The sequence below is a fragment of the Cheilinus undulatus genome, linkage group 4, assembly GCF_018320785.1.
Source record: "Cheilinus undulatus linkage group 4, ASM1832078v1, whole genome shotgun sequence".
NCBI classification, from domain to species: Eukaryota; Metazoa; Chordata; class Actinopteri; order Labriformes; family Labridae; genus Cheilinus; species Cheilinus undulatus.
Genome location: NC_054868.1, coordinates 15,586,135 through 15,609,273, shown reverse-complemented (window position 1 = coordinate 15,609,273; position 23,139 = coordinate 15,586,135). Strand labels below are relative to the sequence as shown.

The following is a 23,139-nucleotide window of genomic DNA, read 5'->3' as shown; positions in this document are numbered from 1 at the left end:
TGATCAATAGTATAGGTGGTCCATTCTGTTCTTCAAAATTTAAGATGATTTTTTGATTTTTACAATGTGTTCTGTCTGGAATAACTAATATCATTAGGTTTACAGCACCAGAAGCAAATTCAGAGAGATTATACGTGAAATAGCTTGAAACTGACTCAATGGCCTGAATCTTAAAGAAAAGCCTACCAAGTTAACAACTAAAGCCGTGTTTCCATCAGGGGGTCCGGTTTGATTCAGTTCGGTTTGGTACGCTAAACCCCAAAATAGTTCACGTTTCCACAGACACCTGTGCTCTTACTTGGGTGGGCAGGGCTGTAAAAGCATGCATGTGAAGTCACAGACAGCGCCAGTCTGCTGTTCCAGCCACAGAGTTATAGAAAGGATGAGTGACAGAAATTAGTCGGGAATAAGCAGTAAACAGCTTTATTTCAGCTGAAAGTGCTTTTTTAAAAAATAACTACATTTCAATTAACTTAACCACTGTCAGTAAAGATTCTCATCTGATGGAAAACATGTACAGACGCTGTTTGAGTCGTAACACTACGTTAATATATGAATATATGAATATATCTAGTCTAGAACAATTTATATGACAAAATATGAAAGTTTAGAGCTGTACTGTGAGAATTCACCACAATAAAAATAAAGTAAAAGTTCAGCTGGTGTTAAAATCAAGCTAGATTAAGTCAGAAATCTGGGGTGCACTGATCTCGTTTTAAAATAGTCTGTAGCCTGAAGTTTTACAAGCCCGTTCAACAACCACAGAGCGATGTTTTCACAGGTTACCTGACACAAGAAGTAGATTAATAACTAGTTACAGATGAGAATGAACTGTTCTAAGGCTTCATATTCACAAAACTTATGCATTAATTTAGTTTCTCATCCATTGATGGATCAGGCCGATGTGAGCCTTTGGGCTCTGCTTTGTTTAATGTGCACTGAATTTTTCATTCAGAGCTATATTAGCCTTTAAGAATGGCTGTTTGACAACTTCAGTGGCTCTGAAGGGTTCTTATTTGGATTGTGTTAAAGAAAGTTGCCCAGATCAGAACTGGGTTTCATTATCTAGGCTTAACATTATACCTTTTTGAGATAAAAAATAAAACAAACAGGGGATGGGGCCTTTGAAAGTGAGCTTATACTAGGAAGGGAGAGACCAATTACAGAAACTTTGCTATTAAATGATAGGATATGTAGAGTCTGAATCTACATTTCCTCATCAGATCTGAATCTTAAAAGGCAAACACTACCCATACAAAGAGGAAAAGTCAAGATAACTTAGTTTCTTTTGTTAAGGGGTTTCCCTTACCAATACAAGAAGAATGAAACAAACTATACACAAACTGTATGTCTTACTGCAAATAATATACTACACCTCTTTCCACATTATTATTCAAATGACATTTTCTCGTATTTTCCTAAATATTAATGCAGATGACAGTCAGAATATTTGTCAAGTCAACAGTCGTTAGAGCATAGTTCAAATACTTTTGAACAAACTTCATACTGATAACCATTAGGGGTGGGACAAAAAATCGATACACTGAAATATCGCGATACTTCCTGGCGTGATATTGTATCGATATTTTAAAATGCAGTATCGATATTTAATTAATTAGCTAATTATTCACTTTGTTGGTGCGGTAGTTTGTGGTGTAATTTCACCCCCTGGCCGCTAGTTGGCGGCAGGCATCGCTAGCTGGCAGTTGACTCTTGCCTCTTCTCTCTTGAGACAACAAGATCACACGAGACTTCCGGTCTGCGTGAGCCGGTTGCTTGTACCTACCCAGCAGAGCGACTTCTGCCGCATTCATAGTGGATGTGTAGACTTATTTTGGCTTCCAAAACATTAAAGACAGCACAAACTTAGACAGGAGTTAGACAGTCGTTTGCAAGATATGCCACGCTAGAGTAAAATACTGAGACAACACAACGAATCTACTGGTTAGGCATCATCGCGTTAGCGCTACAGCTAACAGCTAACGTCAACAAACAAGCCCGTTGAAGCTACCGCTGGTCTCTACTCATGCAACCATAATCACAGTCGTATTATTTGTAAGGACCTGTCCAGTGTAGTATCGTTAAGAATGACGGCTTCGGTAACACAAGAAAGAAATACTGGCCTGTCACGTCATGCCCTCCGCAAAACACAGTCCATCAGTCTTAAAGCTGGACGTGACGATCAGCTCGTCTCCCATAATCTCCCTCCGCAAACACATTATGAAATGACATAAAAAACTGATAAAATATAAAATATAAAGGATTGGAGTACATTCACTCTATAATAATTTACTCCCCTTTTCTTAAAAAAAATATCACGGTAGCATTTTAATTCAGTGCAACAAATGGGGAAAATCCTCATCTTCAGATTGAACAAAGATAGGTAAAATGCGAGATGATGCAGGACTATATATTTTTTAAATAGCTTAATTCTACATTGTCAAATTCGATATTAGCCTAAAATTACATAATAAGTTATACATATATACTACACACATGTATAGACTTTATGCACTTCATATTCAGTATTTAGCTCAGTCTGTGTCAAATTCTGTGAAATTGATACTAAATTGTTGTGAATAAACTGAGAAATCCTGCACTTGACCATTTTATAACTATTTTGTATTCTCTAGTTAGACATATTTTGTGATGTATCGTTATACACATGTGATGTGTATTTTTCCTGATATAGTCTGTAGGCATCATTATCATTCATTTTTTTCACTAGTGTTTAAAAAGCTAACTAAAGATTGCAAAAATCGGCAATATCGTAGAATCGCAATTTAAATCGAATCGGCACCTAAAAAAATCGTAAAAAATTGAATCGGGAGAAAAGTGAATCGTCCCAGCCCTAGTAACCATTATTTTTAGAAAATAAAAACCTCAAAATGCACTGTTCCACATTATTATGCAAAACAGAGTTTTAAAAGATTTTATAGGTTGTAAAGAACTGGAAATGGTCATTCATTGAATTTGCAGCATTAGGAGGTTATATTTACTGAACCTACTGAACCTGAGGAACCTACACCTTGAGGTTGGTGGGATTCCAGAGGCACCAGCAGCTTCAAATACCTGTTTGCTGCTTTGCAATGACATTTTAGCAGCTGCTCTGTTAATCCGATGTACTTGTCCGTCAGAAACCTTCCTCATTATGCCTTTATCTGTACTCTGAATCAGTCACAGATGTCTTCAATGTAAACATGTAACTTTGCCTGTTAAGATGTTTTTGATTGAAATAGCTTTTGATTTAAGTAAAAATGTCACTTGCGTAATAATGTGGAAAGCGGTGTAGTTCTGGCAGAGTTTTGTGTAATGTTGGGACTATAGTTTGTCAGTTTAAAAATATATATTTTTTATTTTTTTATTGTGAATTTCAGTTTGTTATCAACCAATAAAGTGGCCTTTGAATTTAAATATAGTAAACTAACTGTGACAAGTTTGTTAGATCATTTAAGTGTCGTATTGTTAAATCCTTGTACTAACATGTAAATGTGTTTTGAAATGAAATGAAGACCAAAGTTGACAGAATGCTATACCTTTATTTTTTTTTTTTTCTTACAGGGATTTGAAACCTGAAAACATCCTTCTGGATGACCGTGGTATGATCAACATGGTTTTCCTCTTTCATTGTTAACAGTTCTTTTGATTTGGTTACAATGTTAACTACTTATTTGTCCGCTGAAATTTTTGCATTACAATTTCATCAAGTCATACTGCACTTCAATCTAATCTATTCTGTGTAATATGGTTGTATCTAAAACTATCTCCTCTGTAGTTTTTTTTTTAAACCTCTTTTACCTCTAAAGATTATTTTTACAGAAATATGGCTTTGCATTCATTTTTAATTTGGACTTCAAAATTTTCTGGGAATTTAATTTCACTGCTTGTCACTAAAAAAATCATCTTTTAGTCAATATGTACTATTATGTAGAGTGTGATCTCATCAATCTGTGATTTCTGTTTAGGACATATTCGAATCTCAGACCTGGGCCTTGCTGTTCAAATTCCAGACGGAGAAACGATACGAGGGAGAGTGGGCACTGTTGGATACATGGGTAAAGTTTAGGCCTCTTTCAGATCAACTTTTTTTTTATCAATATGGCTGATGTCTTAAATCCTTCTTTACTGAAGTAATTAAACACTTACTAATTTTTAACCATCGTTTTACAGAATTTCATCTTCCTTACTCTTCTTTCATACTTGAATTGCCTTGGTGTCACTTGATTCAGATTTTAAACCCAACTGTTGATCTCTTTTTCCTCGTTTCTAATCCCCTGCCTCAGCTCCTGAGGTGATCCAGAACGAGAGCTACACCTTTAGCCCAGACTGGTGGGGACTGGGCTGCCTTATCTTTGAAATGATACAGGGGCAGTCCCCATTCCGCAAGCGCAAAGAGCGTGTCAAGCGGGAGGAAGTTGATAGAAGGGTGCGCGAAGACCAGGAGGAGTACTCTGACAAATTCTCAGAAGAGGCCAAACACATCTGCAGACAGGTGAGAGTGAGGCAAAGAAGCTGTCAGCTTTCTGAATAGAATTAGGCTTAAGCAGGAGGAAAATGACAAAGGTTTCAGAGCATATGAATGAAGTTTATTAAGACTTGTGGTAAATGAGGATAGGATCATGTAAAGTTAGATGAATATCAAAAAAAAATGCTGTTAAACCACTTGATAAATGGATTTAGGAAGGCATGAAACTTCAAGTTTTTCTCTTTATATAGTACATGATTAACTCCATATTAATATAGTTAATGCTATTGGTAATTTGAGAAGCTTCACATTAATAGTGCACCATCTTTTATTTTGTACCATCCACTTGGCAAACACAAACACAAATATATGATCACAAAACACAGAAATTGTAGTGATATTAAGAAACAACAATGTTAAAAACTATTTTTTTTAATTTTACTTTTCTTTTTATGCTTTGCCCCTGAGCAGTTGGGGGATGGGGGTGGGGGGTGGGGTGACATGACGTGATGTGACATCACATCATGAGGGATGGGGGGCTATTATGGGTTACTCACTCTGTCAGTCATGTGCATACCCATCACAGTTGACATACAACTTATCTTCAAGTATTTGCTTTGTGTACACAAAATGTAGGTTGTTATCTATCTTATCTATCTTTTATCATCTGTCATTTCCTGTTACAGGAACCCAGTTGCTTATGTGTTTGATTTATTATGGCATATGTGTGGTTAAATAGATGACTTATTTATTGGAAGTATTAAATATATTTAGTAGTGATTTGTCTGTTTCAGCTGGTTTAGGTCAGACATTTATCTAAAGTGAATTCCTTTTCTTTTGTTTTTCCGTCTCCTGTGTGTAAGCTTTTGGCAAAGGACCCCAAGGAGCGACTTGGTTGTCAGGGTCGAGGAGCCATAGAGGTTAAACAGCATCCAATCTTCAGAAACATCAACTTCAAGCGGCTGGAGGCTAATATTTTGGACCCTCCCTTTAGTCCTGATGTAAGAAAACACACACAGTAGACAGAACTAATGAGTGTCTTGTACAAAAACAAAACAAAACATAAAAAAATTTGAGAGTGCTCAAGAGTCCTAGTTATCGCTATAGCTAGTGCTGGCTATTTTACAAGAAATGGATTTGATTTCAGTATCACTACTTAAAATCACAAATTTGTTGACAAAAGGGAAATATGCATTCTGTAGTAATAAGTAGTGTTGGATAGTGGTGATTGTACTTAAAAACTGTAATAATATGTGCAACAATGAGTGTAATACAGACCACTTCAGACATGTTTTTTTTCCTTTTTTCACAGATTTTTGTCAGAGTAATGCAGGATTTCAAGAGAAACTATATATTTTTACAATTATAAATAGGCTAAGTGAGGGAAAGGGATGAACAATGGGCCAAATTAATAGTTGAGAGGAAGATGGTAAAGGAGAGAGATGCATTTTCATTTTGAGTTATTCAAATCGTTGGGGCCTTGCTAAGGAAAACAAAGCTCCAAATGACTCCAGCCATGTTTGCATTTATATTTCCTATTTTATATTATTCATTGTACTAATTTAGTTCTCTTTTTACTCTCTTGCGTGCTTTGTTTACACCAGGGGTGTCAAACTCAATCACAGCAGGGGCCAGATTCTGGATTTAGGTCTAACCTAAGGGCCTAACAGGGTCACCATTTAACCATAAACTGTCAGCCTCATTTTCACCAGTTATAAAACATGAAAAAAAACAGCACTGATGATAAATCATTTGGAAATTTAAAAAGTAAAAATGATACATTTAAAGGCTAAAATATGACATAAAATTTCCAATTTGATAGTTTGAAAGATCAGAACACGATATTAAAAATAGAAAAATAATGTTTTTAAAGAGCAAATACACCAGGAGAAAGTTGAAATCATAAGTTTGAAAGGTCAAAATATGAGATCACATTTGAAATCATGAGTTTAAAAGTCAAAATATGACTTAAAATTTTAAATTGTGAGTCTGATAGGTGAAAATATGGGATTAAAAAGCCAAAAGTTAGGATCTGAAAATGTCAAAATATGGGCTAGTATTCAAAATGATAACTTAAAAAGTTAAAGTTATGACTTACATTCAAAATTGGGAGTGTAAAAGGTCTAAATCTGATATAAAAAGTACAAATTATTCATTCAGAATGTCAAAATATGAGAAAAAAAATGAAATCATGTTTTTAAAAGTCAAAATATGGGATTAAAAAATTTAATTAAGGAGTTGAAAAGGTTTAAAATATGACTTAAAATATAAAATTGGGAATCTAAAAGATAAAAATGTTACATATAAAGTCCAAATTCTGAATTGAAAAGGTCAAAGTATGAAATGAAAAGTCAAATCATAAGTTTGAGTTGTAATCTTGAGATGCAAAATTGAGAATATGAAATAAAACACATATTAATTTCTTTCCCCACATTTTGAGTTTTTATGAATTCTCTTTACTTTTTCAGATTTTTATGGCTTAACAAGGATATTTTAAATAATGAAGTTGAAGTTTACATTTTTATACTGGAGGAAATCTGCAGACCTCATACTGGTGGGCCAGTTATAATACAAATATGATATGATATTGCGGGCCGGATATAATCGTTCCATGGGTCGGATTTGGCCCCGGGGCCTTGAGTTTGACACCTGTGGTTTACACTACGCTTATTGCTGTAAATTTGGAATTTCCCCTTGTGGGACTAATGAAGGAATGTCTTGTCTTGTCTTGTCTTGTCTTGTCTTGTCTTGTCTTACCTTACCTTACCTTACCTTACCTTACCTTACCTTACCTTGTCTTACCTTGTCTTGCCTTGTCTTGTCTTGTCTTGTCTTGTCTTGTCTTGTCTTGTCTTCTTTTCTTTTCTTTTTTTTCTTAAGATTTCCATGATCTCCAAAAAAAATTGACTTTGGGTTCACAGTTGTCTCATTCCTGTGTCTCTCTTTCTTAGCCTCGAGCTGTGTACTGTAAAGATGTCCTGGACATTGAACAGTTCTCCACTGTCAAAGGTGTGAACCTTGACCCCACAGACGACGACTTCTACCACAAGTTTGTCACGGGCAGTGTCTCCATCCCGTGGCAAAATGAGGTACTGCAGACTCATATATCAAAGATGATGTCATCTTCCAGTCCTAAAGCAAACATTTGCAATGCAATGCAGCATGGGTGACAAATGAATGCATGCACAATGCATTTAAAATGCCATTCTTTCTAAGTAAAAGAGGAATAAAAGAAAGTTATCATGACATGTTCATCTTCTGTAGATGATTGAGATGGAGTGCTTCAAAGAAATTAACGTCTATGAGACTGATGGGACACTTTGCTCAGACCTGGATGTGAATCGGCCCAATCCTCCACCAAAGAGAGGCTTCTTCTACCGTCTGTTTAGAAGAGAGGCAAGTGCTAGCGCTCCGCCAACTGTCCGAGGGGGTGGGGGCTAAGGTACTTCCTCTTTTCCTTCTTTCCTTTCTTCAGCTTTCCAGGCCTTGTCCAAAGTCAGTGTGTTAAAACCCTGAATAGGATAAGGCCTCTCACTTTGCACTTTTTTCAGCATTGTTAAAAACTATTTCTTTGCATAACCTTTATTATTTTCTATTTTCTTAACTCATACTTTTGTCTAACGTTGGGCAACTTTTCTTGGTTTTGGTATTAAGCTTTGCTTTTGAGATACAGTATACAACAAAATGTTTCTCAAGGTAAATTGGTCCTCACATCATATTGGTTGCAATGCCACTAAACTAACTTATTAAACTAGCTTATTTTAACCATCTTTCACCTGTTATGTACTTGTCTGAACTTTCTTAAATTTGACTTTGAAGCTGTGTAAAGCATCTTGAGATAACTTTGGTTGTGAATTGGCAAAATTCAAAAAAAGACTGATTGCTTGATTGAACTGTTTCAGGGCACACAGAGGATCATTCCTACCCGAATTTTGTCATTTTTTTAAATTCTATTTTCAATCACATTTAAATATTTCTAAATAGAAATCTTTAGCATACGGACCCCCCAGATTAGATGAGCAAGAAGTTAAATGTCTGTCAGCAATCAGTCAATCAATTAATCAATTAATCAGTGTTTATTTGTGTAGTACCAATTCATAACCAAAGTTATCTCATAATGCTTCTCACAGAGGGCAGGTCTAGCCATACTCTCTGACATATTGTTGTATAGAACCAACGCTCACCATGACCTTAGCACAAGCAATATTTAGCATCCTTTGAGTGGCAAGGAAAACCATTCCCTTTAACTAGCAAGGACCTCAAGCCGAACCAAACTCATGTTGGCAACCATTTGCCAAAGCCACACTGGGGTTGGCAAGGGTTAGAGGGGGAAGCAGAAAGAGGGACCAAAAAACAATAACGAAACAGTAAATGGAAGACAGAGGCTGTTATGGCCATAAACTTATATTCCATTTTGTAGGATATGGCTATTTCGTCAACAATGATGATAGCAATTTGTGAAGAATTGCCACTAAGAATTAGCAAACAGTATCCCTTGTTTTTAATTTAGGTTTAACTTGATTGATGAGGTTTGAATTTATAGTCAGATTAAAAGTGAACTGAATCAATTTAAGAGGCTAGTTGTTTTTCTGCAATTCTCATGTATTTGCATATAGAGGATAAAATATGTTTTAAAAACTTTCTTATTAATAAAGGTCAGTGAGGGGTAGAGGAGAAGCAGGAAAGGAGAAGAGGACGAAGCAGAAATAGGGAAATCTGATGAAAGATTTGTTTTTTTATTACGTGATGTAGGCAATTCCCTGTACAGACAACGTTGGTCATTTTTTATACACTGCATTTTTCCTCCCTCCCCACATATGCAGTAAATATGTCTCAAAATGTGCATGTACCATGTGAAAAACTTGAACCATAATGAATTGAGACACACTGTAACAGTGAAGCATATTACTCAACTATGAAACATAAAGATAGTCTTTGAAGAAAGACTTCAAGATAACCGTAATTTAACCACACCAGAATACCAACATTGTCAGGTCTTTCAATGGAGCCAAATGTTATATTACAAAGAAAGGGTAGCACTTAAGTGAATTGAACACAGTAGTTGTCATCTTTTTGTCTAAATGCCATTATTATGTAAAACATCTCTGGCCTTCTCTCAGTGGCATGGCTGATGCCATCCTTTCACTCACAGTTGTGTCTATTGGGTGCAGGTGTCAAGCTTGAATGCTACGCCTTGTATCAATGGGACATTCAAAGCAAGCAGGGGTACCATGTGAATCTTGTATATTGCACATAGGAGATGGTGTAGTAAAGAAAATTGCTGATGGTAATGATATATCCTCACATTTGATTCTTACCAGGTATGTTTTAGGAGCAGTTACAGTGATGATGAGACTGAAGAGCCCTCTCGACTTTAAACCACTCCCTTCACCGGCCTCCATCTCTCCCTTGCCGCTGAACTTAACTACAAACTCCAACCAAGCGGGAATCTTAGGAACTCAGTGAATGTTGATCTGTATTTATGAGCTGTATTTAAAGTGTATTATAATTAAAGAAAAAAGTATGAGTTTAAAGATTTTGTACATTTGTACTTGAATTTATGTCTAGATGTATATTTTCACTAAAGGTTGTATTGTACAAAAAGCCATAAAGTACCACTTGAATGCATACATTACATTTTTATTTTATTTTATTTTATTTTCTCTGAATGAATTTGGAATTGTATCTTGGGTTTTTTTAAGAAGCACAGAACCATATGTTTTTTTTAGTTTGTCAATGTAGCATACGGCCTTTTTTGTTTTATCTGTGCCATTTGTTTTTTTCATTAATTTTGTCAACATTATATGTTAATGTTAATAATTGGATCCACCCGGTTCCAAACTAACCTTTTGCCTCCAAACTCCTTATAGCTCAGGTGGATCTAAATGGCGCTCACAGAAATAAAAGGTATAGGGGAAATAAATTCATTCCGACATTGCTTAATTTATGCTTTGAAAAATGTTTTCAAGATCTTACCCCTTCTTTTTTATTTAAGTCATTTTGGAAATGATTTTCCACATTCTTCCCTTGGATTTCTGAACCCATTGCACTGGCCCTGAGTGCATGTGTGGTAAACAGTTCTCTTTATGCCTGTAGAAATTCAATTCTTGCAGAGTTTAAGTGGATTTATTTCTATCGATTTTCTAGCCAGCATGTGCAAAAATAATCTTTTAAGATACAAAAGAAATATTACAGATGCTTCTTTCTGTTTTAGAGGGCTTGGTAATTGTTATTCCTGAACAGCCCAAATATCTGCCATCAGCTGATGTCTGACAGGAGTAAAGCTGTTAAATTAAAGTCTATTATAAATTTGCTCACGCCAAAAGTTTTTGGTCATTTATTGGTATCCCTTATCATTTATTGCTTCCTTTAATTGGAGGCTTTTTAATGAAATGTTCAGTTTATCCTTGCAAGACAGAAAGAGTCCTTTACCTAACAATCCTTTTAATTGGCTACCCATGAAGTAGCATTAGAAGCCCTGGAACAGAATGAAGTAGAACAGAAGCCCTATTCACACTTGCACAAAACTCCTGGAAATTTCTGAGTTAATATGGATGGGCTGCATGTACATACAACATACAACAGATCAATTTTTATCCAGACTTTACCCTGTAAATCCTGCTGGCCCCCGACTATTTTTTTTTACCTCCCCCCACACCTCCACTGTCTCAAGCCTGAGTGCTTCTGAGTCAAATCTATGCTGTAGCTACGCATGGTGGCCTATGTGTAGTGGCCTACACCTCTGTCAGCATGACATACTTATGTGTTTGTGTTGCTCTGATATACTTCACCCAAAAGCTTCTTGGCAGTGGGGTTTTCATGCCAGTTTCTAGTAATGTTGACAATTTTCCTGCTTGTTTGTGGAAACCACGGTAACTGAAACCAGTTACATCATGTTAAAGTTGGAACAGATAAATATTGAGCAGCAGCTGAATTACTGCAGTTATTTCAAAGAACTAAAGAGAGGACACTGAAGGATATGGGAAGTACAGCTGCTTGAAGCAGCTGAGGCAAAAGATGGGGATTTTTTTCTGCACTAGTTTTGCCACAGAGAGAAACATGGAGGAGAAAATGCAGTTTGACTAATGGTATTGTTGTCTGCAGCCATTTAGCTCACACCAGAGTTCACATAACATGCCTGCAGACATTATTCAGAGACTGGCAGCCACCTGGTGCTATCCAATGGACCAATCACAAGTCGATGCGCAGCTACATTTTAAAGGAAGCTTGTAGACCTCTGCTTAGGTTTCAGGCTTATGCAGAGCTATGACATATGCTATGGCACAGATTCAACACAGAAGTATAATTTAGGCTTACATGCTACTATAGGAAAACTTCCTGCTGTGGGGGAAAAGAAGCATCTAAAAAGACATAAGATTTTCTGGTTATGGTTACCCTGAAATTTTCTGTGTTTTTTTTCTAATTCCAGGGTTGCATGAGTGAAAAGGGCTAAAGAGGGAGATGTTAATCAAGACACTGCATGGATCTGCAGCTTTCGGGGGTTTCATCTAAATTGATTTCAATTGCATGAAACTAACTTCCAAGACTCAGCAGCTAGTAACCTTCAGGCTAAGTTGAGATGCAACCTGCTTCGGCCTCTGTGTCTGTTTATCATAGATAGCATAAAACCCAACAGACATATCACTCAACAAAATCTTGACTTTGAACTGATTACATAAAATATGTTTGTTCTAGATTAGTATAACATTTCTGCAATCTTAACTATTCCAACGAAACCCTGTTTTACACTCATAGGTATGACTTATGACATTGGCTAATGTATTTATAGACATCGGGGAATCTGTTAGAGCGCTTTCCTGACAGTTACCATTAGTGGTGAACCAATTGCAGAACCCCACTCGATGTGCACTTTTATTTTATTTTAGAAGAACCTTTTTCTCTTTAAGTTAAGATGTCACCAACAAATAACATTCTGTTTTTCCACACAAAAGGATAAATGTTCTTATATTTTCACATTTGTTATCATTGGCATTGTGGAGTTTTATTTTTGAGGCAGTTGCTGTTTAAATCCAACCAGCTGTTTTAATGCTGTGAATACCCAATCTGGACTTGTTAGCGTTGCCTGTGAGTTTGTGTGTGTGTGTGTTTGTATGTATTGGACTGTATGCAAATACAGTTTTCATTCAATGTAGTGCATTGAAGTACAGAAATACAATAGTTAAAAATTATGACAGGACCTGAATGTCACAGAGTTGGCTTTAAAGAGTGCTCACATTTCAGATGGTACGCATATATATCCCATCTTGTGGACTAAATTTAAAGAATTTGTTATTTTCTAGAAATGTTGTCCCTAGTTGCACATTTCCTTGTCAAAAGTCAGAAATTGAATGCGTGCATTAAGCTGTTGCTTGCCTGTCTTCACTTGAGTTTGAGCCTTTGTTCTTTTTCGTTGCTCTCAGGCACATTTTGAAGCAGTTGCTTTTGCCTCTGTAGATTTTAGCCTTATAGCTCTTTAGCCTCAAAAACCTTGTATATGATGTATTGCTATCATGTAACTAAACTCCAACGTAGTCACTCTCACAGGGAAACTAAACTGTGTTTGCCAATCATGCCTCAGTCATTGTTTAAACATTACTCTCTACATCCATGTTGCAGTAGAGAAATTCTGTTTAGTTTCATTGCACTATTGTGTGTTTCAACAATGACTAAAGGAAGTGTCTTTAACTTTATTTTGCCAGTGATACCAAAAGCTAAATTGAGTAAATCCTACTTGTTTTAGTGAAAATAAACTTAAGATAGACTGACAGCCTTTACCGTATTGTGCGTGCCAATTACAAACTTAAGTTTTGACATCCTACCTTTTTAGTCTATTTATCATTCAGTCCATACAGAAATAAATTCCCACACATAAAGGAATTCATAATAGCTCAACGGTTTTTGAATGTCAGCACTAAGTGCATTGTAATGCCTGTTTTAATACATATAATACATATGTTTTATTACTCAAGCATGTATTGGTTTGTAATACTTCAGGCTCCTTGTATGTGTAAATGATGACCTTCTAGTGCCAACATATCTCACTGGTATCTTAAGACAGCTTTATAAATGGAAAGAATACCGGCTGAGTTGGCCCTATTTGAATACTTCACAAGCATTTCTTATCCCCTGCTTTCCATCAGTACAATGATAAGAGTCTGATTCCAATAAAAATGGAATCAGACTCAGCAGCAACATTGAGAGACGCAAAAGCCCCACGTTTTTACGTCATTTGAGTTTAGCTTCCAAACTATAGCTAAATGCCAGAAGCTTCTCTAGGGTTTGACACAGCTCTGCCTGGATGTCAGATAATTTTCTTTTTAAAGGAAGCAAGGGATGACAGATGCGTTTGTTTGTATTTAGACGGGGCACTGGACTTCTTGATTTTTTTCTCTTTTTTTAGTAGATGTACAGTCATTTTGTTCAACCACTGCAGTCATTGTTAATTCTTGTACAAGTTGTATCACTGGTTGTTGTAACATATCTGACATTTGTAATTATAAAATAATACACTGCCATTTGTATAAAATACTCGTGTCTTGACTCATTTGTGTCAAATATTGTTCATTTATAAATGGCTGGTAGGGGTCTTGGTGTGTTGAAAACTGGGCTGAAAATGAGAAGTTCTCCCGCATGGAAAGCCATGGATACTTTAGGAGGGGTCTAAACGTTCAAACTGCACATTTGACCGAAGATTTTTTAATACATCCACACTGTTTGCATGACAAGAGTATTTACTGCTGGTCAATCCTCATTCAAACTCCTGCTTCCTCCACACAAAGTATTGAAATCCAGTAGAAACATGAAGTTTCATGTTTTCTACTGGGTTGTCCTATACACATTCATTCTCGGCCCCTCCTACAGTTTCAGGCGATGTGTAAAGAAAGCTCCAATTTACAGTAATGGCCCATGTTTAACTGAGAGACAAATAAGACGGGTGTATGTTCCTCAATTATGTCAGTGTCAGTAAATTCTCATTCATCCAAGTTTAATCTTTCATTGCATATTTCCTGAGACACGGATGCATTGGCCAAGCATATTCTTGCAATCTAGGGTCCCGTGACAGAAAACAATAACAGAGAAAAAAAATCTCACTCATTGGTTCTTTCTCACGTCATTCAACTCCAAAGTCCAGTCTTATTGGCCGCAGAGTTTGCATCCTTTCCTATCTGCCAACCTCTTGGATGTTCGACTTCCTGGTAGGATTTGTCCGTGGACCGTAACACTGCAAGAAATATGGCTTATTATCAAGCAATATTTTTTCCATCTCGGAATACCATTTGGAAATTATAAGAGCTATCTTGCACGAACAAACGGCGGAGAGGCGGGGTAGCAGTCACGAGTAGTGTTACCACTCTCGTCGCACTACGCACCACTTGCTCTCTGCTGGTTTCCACTGTGCTAGCTAGTTAGCTCACAGAGTAAATATTAGCTAGCAAAGCTACCCTGTTCACTGTTGATTGATAAAATGGCCACCATGGAGAAACTGATGAAGGCCTTTGAGTCTCTAAAGTCATTTCAGCAGCAGCAGGGGCCACCAACCGCAGAGGAGCTTGTTCAGAGACAGTAAGTGAATCATTGCCATACGGAATCGGCTCGGGGTTAGACGTTTATTTGGCTCCCTTTCCACCTTAGTGCCCGCGGAAGACCAAGGTTTGGTAGCTGGTTTGAAGCTCGCCAAGCTAACGTTAAGCTAGCAATTTCTTAAGTCAAAATGGTCCAAATCTTTTGCTTAAACTTATCAACTATTTAACCTGTTTTGTGTCCAACAATTAACTGCTGATCGATGTTGCTTCTTCGCCCAATACTAGCATTATTTAGATTAGGAGGTTGGAAAAAATTTAGTCAGAATGTATAATTTGTATGTTATGAGGAAGACATGATGGTGGACGCAGGTGCTGCCATGCTGTGTTAAAGGCAAAGCACACAATGTATACAAGTTTTTTTGTTGTTGTTTTTTTTTAATAAACATCAACAACGAAAAAACCAAACTGTGAGATCCCTCACCATCAACTACCATTAATTTTTCTTCTCAAAAACTAATGACCAAAGTACCAAGTGCTGGGTCACTCGCAAGGAGCTGGGCAAAAAAATCCCAGAAGTAGAGCAGGATGGTGCGAGCCAGCTGTAGTTAGGAGACTCATTCTACCACTGGGGACAACACTGGAGAATAGTCTAGCTCAGTGCATAATGTTCTCCATTCAGAAATATCGGCAAAGCAGGATGAAATCCGAGCTGAGACAATTTTCATCTGGTGGAAAGGATAGGAAAAGCTCCATATCGTCTGTCTAGCAGATGTTAAACATTACCAAGGTGATTTACAGATGAATTTTACAGGTAACGACGAGAGCACAGGGGGTCATGAACCTTGAACCTTGAACCATGAACACTGCGATTTTCTGACTATTCAAACACATTTTGAGTTGTATGACTCACTTGGAAGTAGGTATCCTTAAAGAGATAGTGAACACTTTTACATTTTTTTTCATCTGTACACTGAGGTAATTTACCGAACTATAATAAAACACATCAATGTTGGTGTTATAGCTGAAATTTGCACCAAACTGAAAAAAATCTGGATTTTACGGCTTTTAATTAGCTCAAATGGACATCTGCCTTGAAAAATCTTTTTCTGTAAAGGTGGGGCTTATGTGAGATGGTTGGTTTGTATGTCACAAACTCTATATAAACGGTAGAGCATTACCTTCTCTAACTGACTTTACCATTCAGAGACCACTCCTATCCTCTCCTGCACTGCTTTGGCTCTGAGAGCTCCAGCTATAGTAACGCCGCTGCTGGTGACAAACGACCCGAACAGGTAGTGCTCAGAACCACCACGGTCCGCCACCACACTATAGCCACTATAGCCTCAAGGGACTCTGGAGGGAAACACTCCTCCACTTTAAAAGATCGCTGTGAGGCAGCAGTGCTGTGGGACTCTGTGTCTCTCTCTGACAAGGGGACGTCACTGTCACTCTCGCCTCATCTGGAAAACCCCATCCTTTACCCCTCCCTCTTCTCAGTACCAAACTGCTCATTTTCTGGGCATTTTTTGAATTACCGAGGTGGGCGGCGTTAGCTCTGACCCGGGCGGTTCACTTACACTATAAGCGCCCAACTTTGAAGGCCCTTGGTTCCTATAAACAAGATTTCACACTTACACACACTTTCGGTATTTCCTATTTAAACCTGAAGCTTGCCAGTCCCAGAGACTGAGTTCACTTGGAGGGTACTGAGTCAGGTTTTGTTGCTTGAGAACTTGCTTGAGAGCATATTGCTTCGTAGCTTTATGGGAAATGTTGAATCTGTAAGACTGTAATTTAACAGATGTGTCAAGCACACAGGTTTGTGAAATAAATGTTGTAGGCCTAAATGCCCAGAGGACTAGCAACCACATCAGTAATTTTCTCTACAATTTCCAAATGAACATTATTTTTCTCTTTCAGTAACCTGGTAAAAATTTTGTCCCAACCTATTGGGACTCTAAATGGCTGCTCAGGCAAATTAAATGTTATATGGCAGCTTTACTGCTAGAGTACAGCAGCTCTGGCTCTAACAGTTGTTCTGTGTCTCTTTACTGAAGGTGCTTCAAATAATTTAGTAGATTGCACTTGCCATGGTGATATAAGTCCTGTGTCTGTCAGGGGCTTTCCCAAGTGCCCCATTCCTTCAGGAATCAAGAAGCTCCTGGGTCTCTTTACTCTAATAGGGGTACTGAAGTATGCCACTGACACAGCATAGGGTTTAGTGTCTTAAAAAGGTATTTTCCAGACAAATCAGGTGGGTAGATATTTATGAAGATGTGACTCTGTCTCAGAAGTACACCTGTCACTGCTGTCTTTTTCTGCCGGTTCAACATTATGTGACACACAGCTATGGAGCAGGCCAGTCCTACTGCAAACATTACAATGGTTCTTGAGAAGGACGTAACAGAAGCCACAGTACTGTAGAATAAAACTTGTAAAGTTAGTAAGACCAACCAAAAATAGCCAAAGTGCTCTTTTGATTTCTCTCAATGGATTAAAGTGATGCATGGGCTTGAACTGTACTGCTTTGTTCCAAAAAATGAGGTTTGTACTTGGACATCAACATCTTTGGTCAATTTGCCAAAGAAACGGAGCTACTCACTTGTATTTGCGCATGAATTCATGCCAATTAGCAAAATCTTTGATTTTGCATAAGGACTGATCTTTTAGCGTTCCTTATAAAATATGTATAGTCCTGCTCACCATTATTGGCACCCATGAAGTTTAAGTACATAATGTGGAATATCTTCTGGAAAAAAAAATGAATCAAGTGAAACATTTTTTTTCTATAGAGAACTTGTGTTTGATACAAAAGAGCAAATGATAAACAACAATTTAAAACAATAAACAATGGGAGGAAAGAAATAGAAAAACTTCAAGCTTGCTGTGTCACTGGTATTGGCACCTTTGCTGCAAATCAGTATGGAAACACATTGTGACTCACCTGTGGTAAATCACAAATGAGAATCACCTGTGACAATTTTTCTGTGCCGATGTGACTTGAATTAGCCAATGAATGATGACTTTCGTGTTTTAAAAGCCATCTTTTGTCCCCTGTTCCTTTGTCCTGGTGAAGAAAAAGGAGCTACCTGAGGACATTGGAAGTGCTATAATTAGCAAACACAAGACCTCCAAAGGGTATAAGGCCATCTTCAACGACCTTGGTTTCCCCGTTTTAACAGTGCCGTAATGTTATTAAGAAATTTGCCAAGCGTGGAACTGTCAAGAACCTCCCTGGACGTGGGGAGAAGAGAAAAATTGATGAGAGAAGTTTTCAAAGGTTGGTGCGAACAGTGGAAAAAACACCACGTCAAACATCCAAAGAACTGAAGGCCAATCTGGAACAGTCTGGGGTCATGGTTTCAACAAGTACCATACGCCGCACACTAAACCAAACAGGGCTTTATGGGCGAAGGCCAAGGAAGACACCATTGCTGAGGAAAAGACATAAAAAGGAATGACTTATCTTTGCCAAAGAGTACCTGGACAAACCACAATCCTTCTGTGAAAACGTTTTGTGGACAGATGAAACAAAAATAGAACTTTTTGGCAATGCACACCAACAGTTTGTTTACAGACGGCGCAATGAAGCCTACAAGGAAAAGAACACCCTACCAACAGTTAAGCATGGTGGAGGATCCATAAGCTGTGGGGCTGCTTTGCTACATTCGGTACTGGAGGCCCTGAGTGTACCACAGCAATCATGAAATCAGAGAATTATCAAGAGATTTTAGAGTGAAATGTCATACCCAGTGTAAGAAAACTTGGTTTGAGTCGAAGATCATGGGTCCTCAAAGACAATGACCCAAAGCACACATCCAAAAGCACACAGGAATGGTTGAAAAGGAAAAAATTGACTGTTTTAAAATGGCCAGGATTGAGTCCTGATCTCAATCCGATTGAAAATCTTTGGTATGAGCTGAAATCTGCCATATGGGAAAATAAACTTGAAACATTCAAGAGCTTGAATAATTTGCAATGAGAGAGTGGGAGAAAATACCAGCTGAGAAGAGCAAGCAGCTTATAGATGGCTACAAGAAACATTTGGAGGCTGTCATCACTGCCAAAGGGTGTGCAACCAAATATTAAAGAGGGGTGCCATTATTGCTGCACATGCTTTTTTTCTGTTTCTCCTTTGAAACAGAAGGTTGAAAAGTATGTACGTTGAAAACAAAACAATTTTCTTTGTTAAAGTACATTGGAACTCCAATTAAAAGATCCTGATGATATAAATTTGGTACATTTCCATTTATTTCTGAAGATATTGTAGAGGTTATGCAAAAAGTGAAGTGGTGCCAATAATGGTGAGCAGGACTGTACATATATACATATCTCACATACATGCATACATACATAATATATACATAAACATATGCATATAAAAACGTTATTAAATGGATTACATATTTTAAGTAGACATAATTTGTAGTATAAAGGTTACCCCAATGTTGTTACCACTGTTCTTCTCAGCGATGTCACAATGTAACCTGCACATCAGGTATTAATGGGGTTTTTCTGACTCTCAGTATTTATGGTTAATCATAATGTGGATTGACAATTAGCAAGATGTTTCAATTTTAGTGTTTTGTTTGGCAGATGCTTTTGTCCAAAGAGACATATTTTTGAGAGTACATACAACACAAGCAAAGAGACAGGATGAAAAAAACACCTTGGAACTGACATGTACCTCACAGAGGCAATGTACAGGGTGTATGCACAAGCTGTAGTATTTTCTATTGTCCATAGCAACATTAAAAACTGCTACTCCAGACCACCTCAGTTTTTAATGGCTTTTGTCTTTCATCTCTTCTTAGTCTAACCAAGTCCATCTTTCCTCTTTTCTAGGAAAAAGGAACAGGCTGCCACAAAGAAGGACAGAGTCACCCACTGCTTGACAATATGTGAAAACATCGTGGCTCAGTCTTTGAGGTAGGCCTGCTGGTTAAATAAAGACATCTTACTGTCATCTTACTGTGGGTATAAAAACAGTAATCTAAGACTAATGATTCCCAGAGGAAAGGATGATTGACTACTTACAGATTTACAACTGTCTCATTTAGTCTAGTACAGTCATGTTAGGTCTGCTGTTTCTTTCAATATATTATTTGGATTGCATATGAATAATAAAATTTCCCTTGATTCACTTCTTTATGGTCCTGGGAACAGAACCTCCCCGGAATTCCAGAAACTGCTGGGCATTGCCATGGAAATGTTCCTGCTCTGTAGTGATGACAGTGAATCTGATGTTCGGATGGTAGCTGATGAGTGCCTAAACAAGATAATCAAAGTGAGCAAGACCCTCTATTTTAATTTTAAAAAACAATTTTTTTTCAATTAATCAGTATGGTATACATAAAGTATAACTCCATTAAATTAATTTTAAATCAGGTGAAACGGACTGTGCAGAATTATGACTCTGATTTTTATCTCCAGGCACTGATGGACTCTAACCTTCCTAGACTGCAGCTAGAGCTATACAAAGAAATTAAAAAGGTAATGGGAGATGTGCTTATGTCACAAGTCCTGCTCATCTTTCAAGACTACTCAGTGTTTCCCCTAGGTGTGTCTGTTATGGGTGGAGGCCTGTTACTGTCGGGTGGGAGGCACTTTACATTTGCTTAACTTTAACAAAATGAAGACTTTTATTTTCAGTGTTTCAGTTTTGTAAGAAAATTTAGGCTACAAAATTTAAAATTAAGCTAAATCCTAACATTCTTTAGATACTTTGGTTTAATGGTGATATAATTAGGGGAGACAGTAGCCCAGGCATAAATAAATGATGACCCTTGATATGTGTGCACACAAACCACATGCCACCCCTGCATAAGTCAGGACCCTAGTTGGGCATCCCTGTCAAAAAGTCTGGATCTGACCCTGTTTGTTAAACTAACATGTTGGCAGGCATGTTGTGTTACTTTCACTAGCAGAAGGCAAATGACTGTTGATGGTAGTAAGGTGTAGAAAGAAGGAAGTCAGGGACTCAAAAAACTTCTCAAGGATTAAAACCAATTTTCCTTCATCGATGAGAAAAGCTAATTGAGACAGTGCAGTGTCATTCCGTCTCTCATTAAAAAGTAGATCTCTTATTAATGATTCTTTATCCTGCCACTATAAATACATACTAGATGCACCAAATGTGAAAATCAGGAGTGATGCTGATCCCAGTGTTTAGAATACCAGTTTGGCTGATACTGATGGCATTTTTTTTTTTACAATACTTCCTTTAGTGTAATACCCAAAATGCCAGCATTTTCACTTCAGGCTATGACTAGAGGGCAAGAGTGAGTCAAACTCCATATCCTGATGCTGTGTCAGATACAAACTATAAAGGTTAAGTGTCAGTGAGAATGATTAAATTGAATGCAGAAGCTCACCCTCTGAACAGACGTGCAGAGCAGCGGGGAGGAGAGATTGTTTTTGGGACAGCTATGCAAGTTAAAGACATTCATTCTGTTTAAATAAAACACATTAAATGTTAAATATTCTGCACCTGTCATTTGGAGCAGCAGGGACTTGTGTTGTGGCAGCTACCTCCCCAGATGAATGGTAGGGGAAGCACCACTGTTGTTTCTCAAACTCAGCCTTAATAACTGCTTTCCGAGTGTCACGGTGTCAAAAGTAAAATTGCTAGATGTCTTTATAGAAACTCGTCTGCCGTGAAAGCATAGATGTTTATGAATGTTAATGTATCTTCCCAGAATGGTGCCTCCCGGAGTCTTAGGGCGGCTTTGTGGAGGTTTGCTGAACTTGCCCATCTCATCAGACCACAAAAATGCAGGTACATACATAGATGCCTTAGATTTGTTTAACTAGTTAACAAGACAAAAATATTAATGTTGTAGAATAGCAGACTGAATGGGGAAAATCCTTTCTACAAGATTCTATGTTCACATGCCTCTGATAAGATATGCTGACTGTCTATTGTAAAAAAAAACAAAAAATGTCTTACACTTTTTTCTGTTTTTCCTCCCTCTACTTCTCATGGGCCAGACCTTACCTGGTCAACCTGTTGCCATGCCTCAGTAGAATTACAAAGAGGCAGGAGGAGACAGTACAGGAGACACTGGCCGCTGCAATACCAAAGATCATGTCAGCCCTGGGACACTTTGCCAATGATGGCGAGGTCAAGGTATATAAAGAAAACACACAAGTAGGATGGAAACAGAGATGTAGGCTTTTGTCTCATCAAGTTGAGTGTTTTTTTAAAGTTTTTTTCACTTCTGTGAGTCAAAAATTGCTTTACTTACTGCTGTTCAACTGTCAAACAAAAGAGAGATCCCTTGTATTCAAAATACATTTCCAAACCCTGTTTCATAATCATTACACTTTCAAAGCTTTCTCTTTTTTAGCTACTTCTAAGAATCACACCAGTTATCATTATCCAAATATTGACATTTTAATTTCTTGCAATTTTTTTTAATCAAACGATGTCCCTAAAAATCTGGTCAAAAGTAACAAAAAATGGAAAACACTCAACTGATTATTTTAACTTTGATTTTTAATAGCTTCCCTTCTTTGAAGCTCACCCTTTTTTGTCTCAGGTGCTGCTGAAGTCATTTGTTGCTAACCTGAAATCCAGTTCCCCCACCATCAGACGGACAGCTGCTAGCTCAGCAGTCAGTGTGTGCCAACACTCCAGACGTGCAAGCTACTTCTACACCTGGCTTCTTAATGTGCTTCTGGGTAGGACACACAAAAGCTGGAACATACACACAAACTTTTTACATTCACTGATATAAGGGTCGATCCCATTTCAACCCCTTAGCCCTTATCTTAACCTGTCCCCTTGGTTTTGCGTGTTCACGCCAGGTGAAGGGGTATCCCAATTTTCTTTTGAATCGAGGGCTAGGGCTAAAGGCCAAAGGCTACATAGCCCTTGAAACGAAGATTTTTCAGGACCACACTTAACCCGAGAGGTATGATGAACTTCCCACCATGCACTGCATTCACTTGAAAATGGCACAATAGACTGCGAAGGAGGCGCATAAATGTAAATATTCTCAGCATTGATTATAGAAAATACAACTTTTGTGTTTTCTCATATATTCAATTATTAGCTACTAGGGATGGGAGTAAATTGTATTTCAATTAGGGCTGTCAAAATTGATGCATTCATGCAGATTGATCCATCATCATGATTAATCTGATTAA

The 23,139-nt window shown here is 37.6% G+C and overlaps 2 protein-coding genes across 6 annotated transcripts in view; both read left to right on the top strand.

Annotated features, from left to right (window-relative positions):
- Window positions 1-13,974, top strand: part of grk4 (G protein-coupled receptor kinase 4) — an 82,129-nt gene extending 68,155 nt beyond the window's left edge. The window contains exons 10-16 of one of the 2 annotated variants that reach the window (XM_041785959.1): window positions 3,562-3,599; window positions 3,966-4,055; window positions 4,284-4,492; window positions 5,329-5,466; window positions 7,417-7,554; window positions 7,730-7,861; window positions 9,787-13,974. In XM_041785959.1, the coding sequence (XP_041641893.1) occupies window positions 3,562-3,599; window positions 3,966-4,055; window positions 4,284-4,492; window positions 5,329-5,466; window positions 7,417-7,554; window positions 7,730-7,861; window positions 9,787-9,843 (802 nt within the window). In that variant the 3' untranslated portion in view covers window positions 9,844-13,974. Of the gene's footprint in view, window positions 1-3,561; window positions 3,600-3,965; window positions 4,056-4,283; window positions 4,493-5,328; window positions 5,467-7,416; window positions 7,555-7,729; window positions 7,908-9,786 lie in introns of both variants that reach the window. The other variant, XM_041785960.1, reaches the window with a different exon arrangement.
- A 673-nt stretch (window positions 13,975-14,647) lies between these two features.
- The window catches only part of htt (huntingtin), a 79,593-nt gene continuing 71,101 nt past the window's right edge, over window positions 14,648-23,139 (top strand). For all 4 annotated transcript variants that reach the window (XM_041785194.1, XM_041785193.1, XM_041785196.1 and 1 more), the window contains exons 1-7: window positions 14,648-15,028; window positions 19,834-19,917; window positions 20,155-20,275; window positions 20,422-20,481; window positions 21,687-21,766; window positions 21,979-22,117; window positions 22,530-22,671. In XM_041785194.1, the coding sequence (XP_041641128.1) occupies window positions 14,931-15,028; window positions 19,834-19,917; window positions 20,155-20,275; window positions 20,422-20,481; window positions 21,687-21,766; window positions 21,979-22,117; window positions 22,530-22,671 (724 nt within the window). In that variant the 5' untranslated portion in view covers window positions 14,648-14,930. The remainder of the gene's footprint in view (window positions 15,029-19,833; window positions 19,918-20,154; window positions 20,276-20,421; window positions 20,482-21,686; window positions 21,767-21,978; window positions 22,118-22,529; window positions 22,672-23,139) is intronic.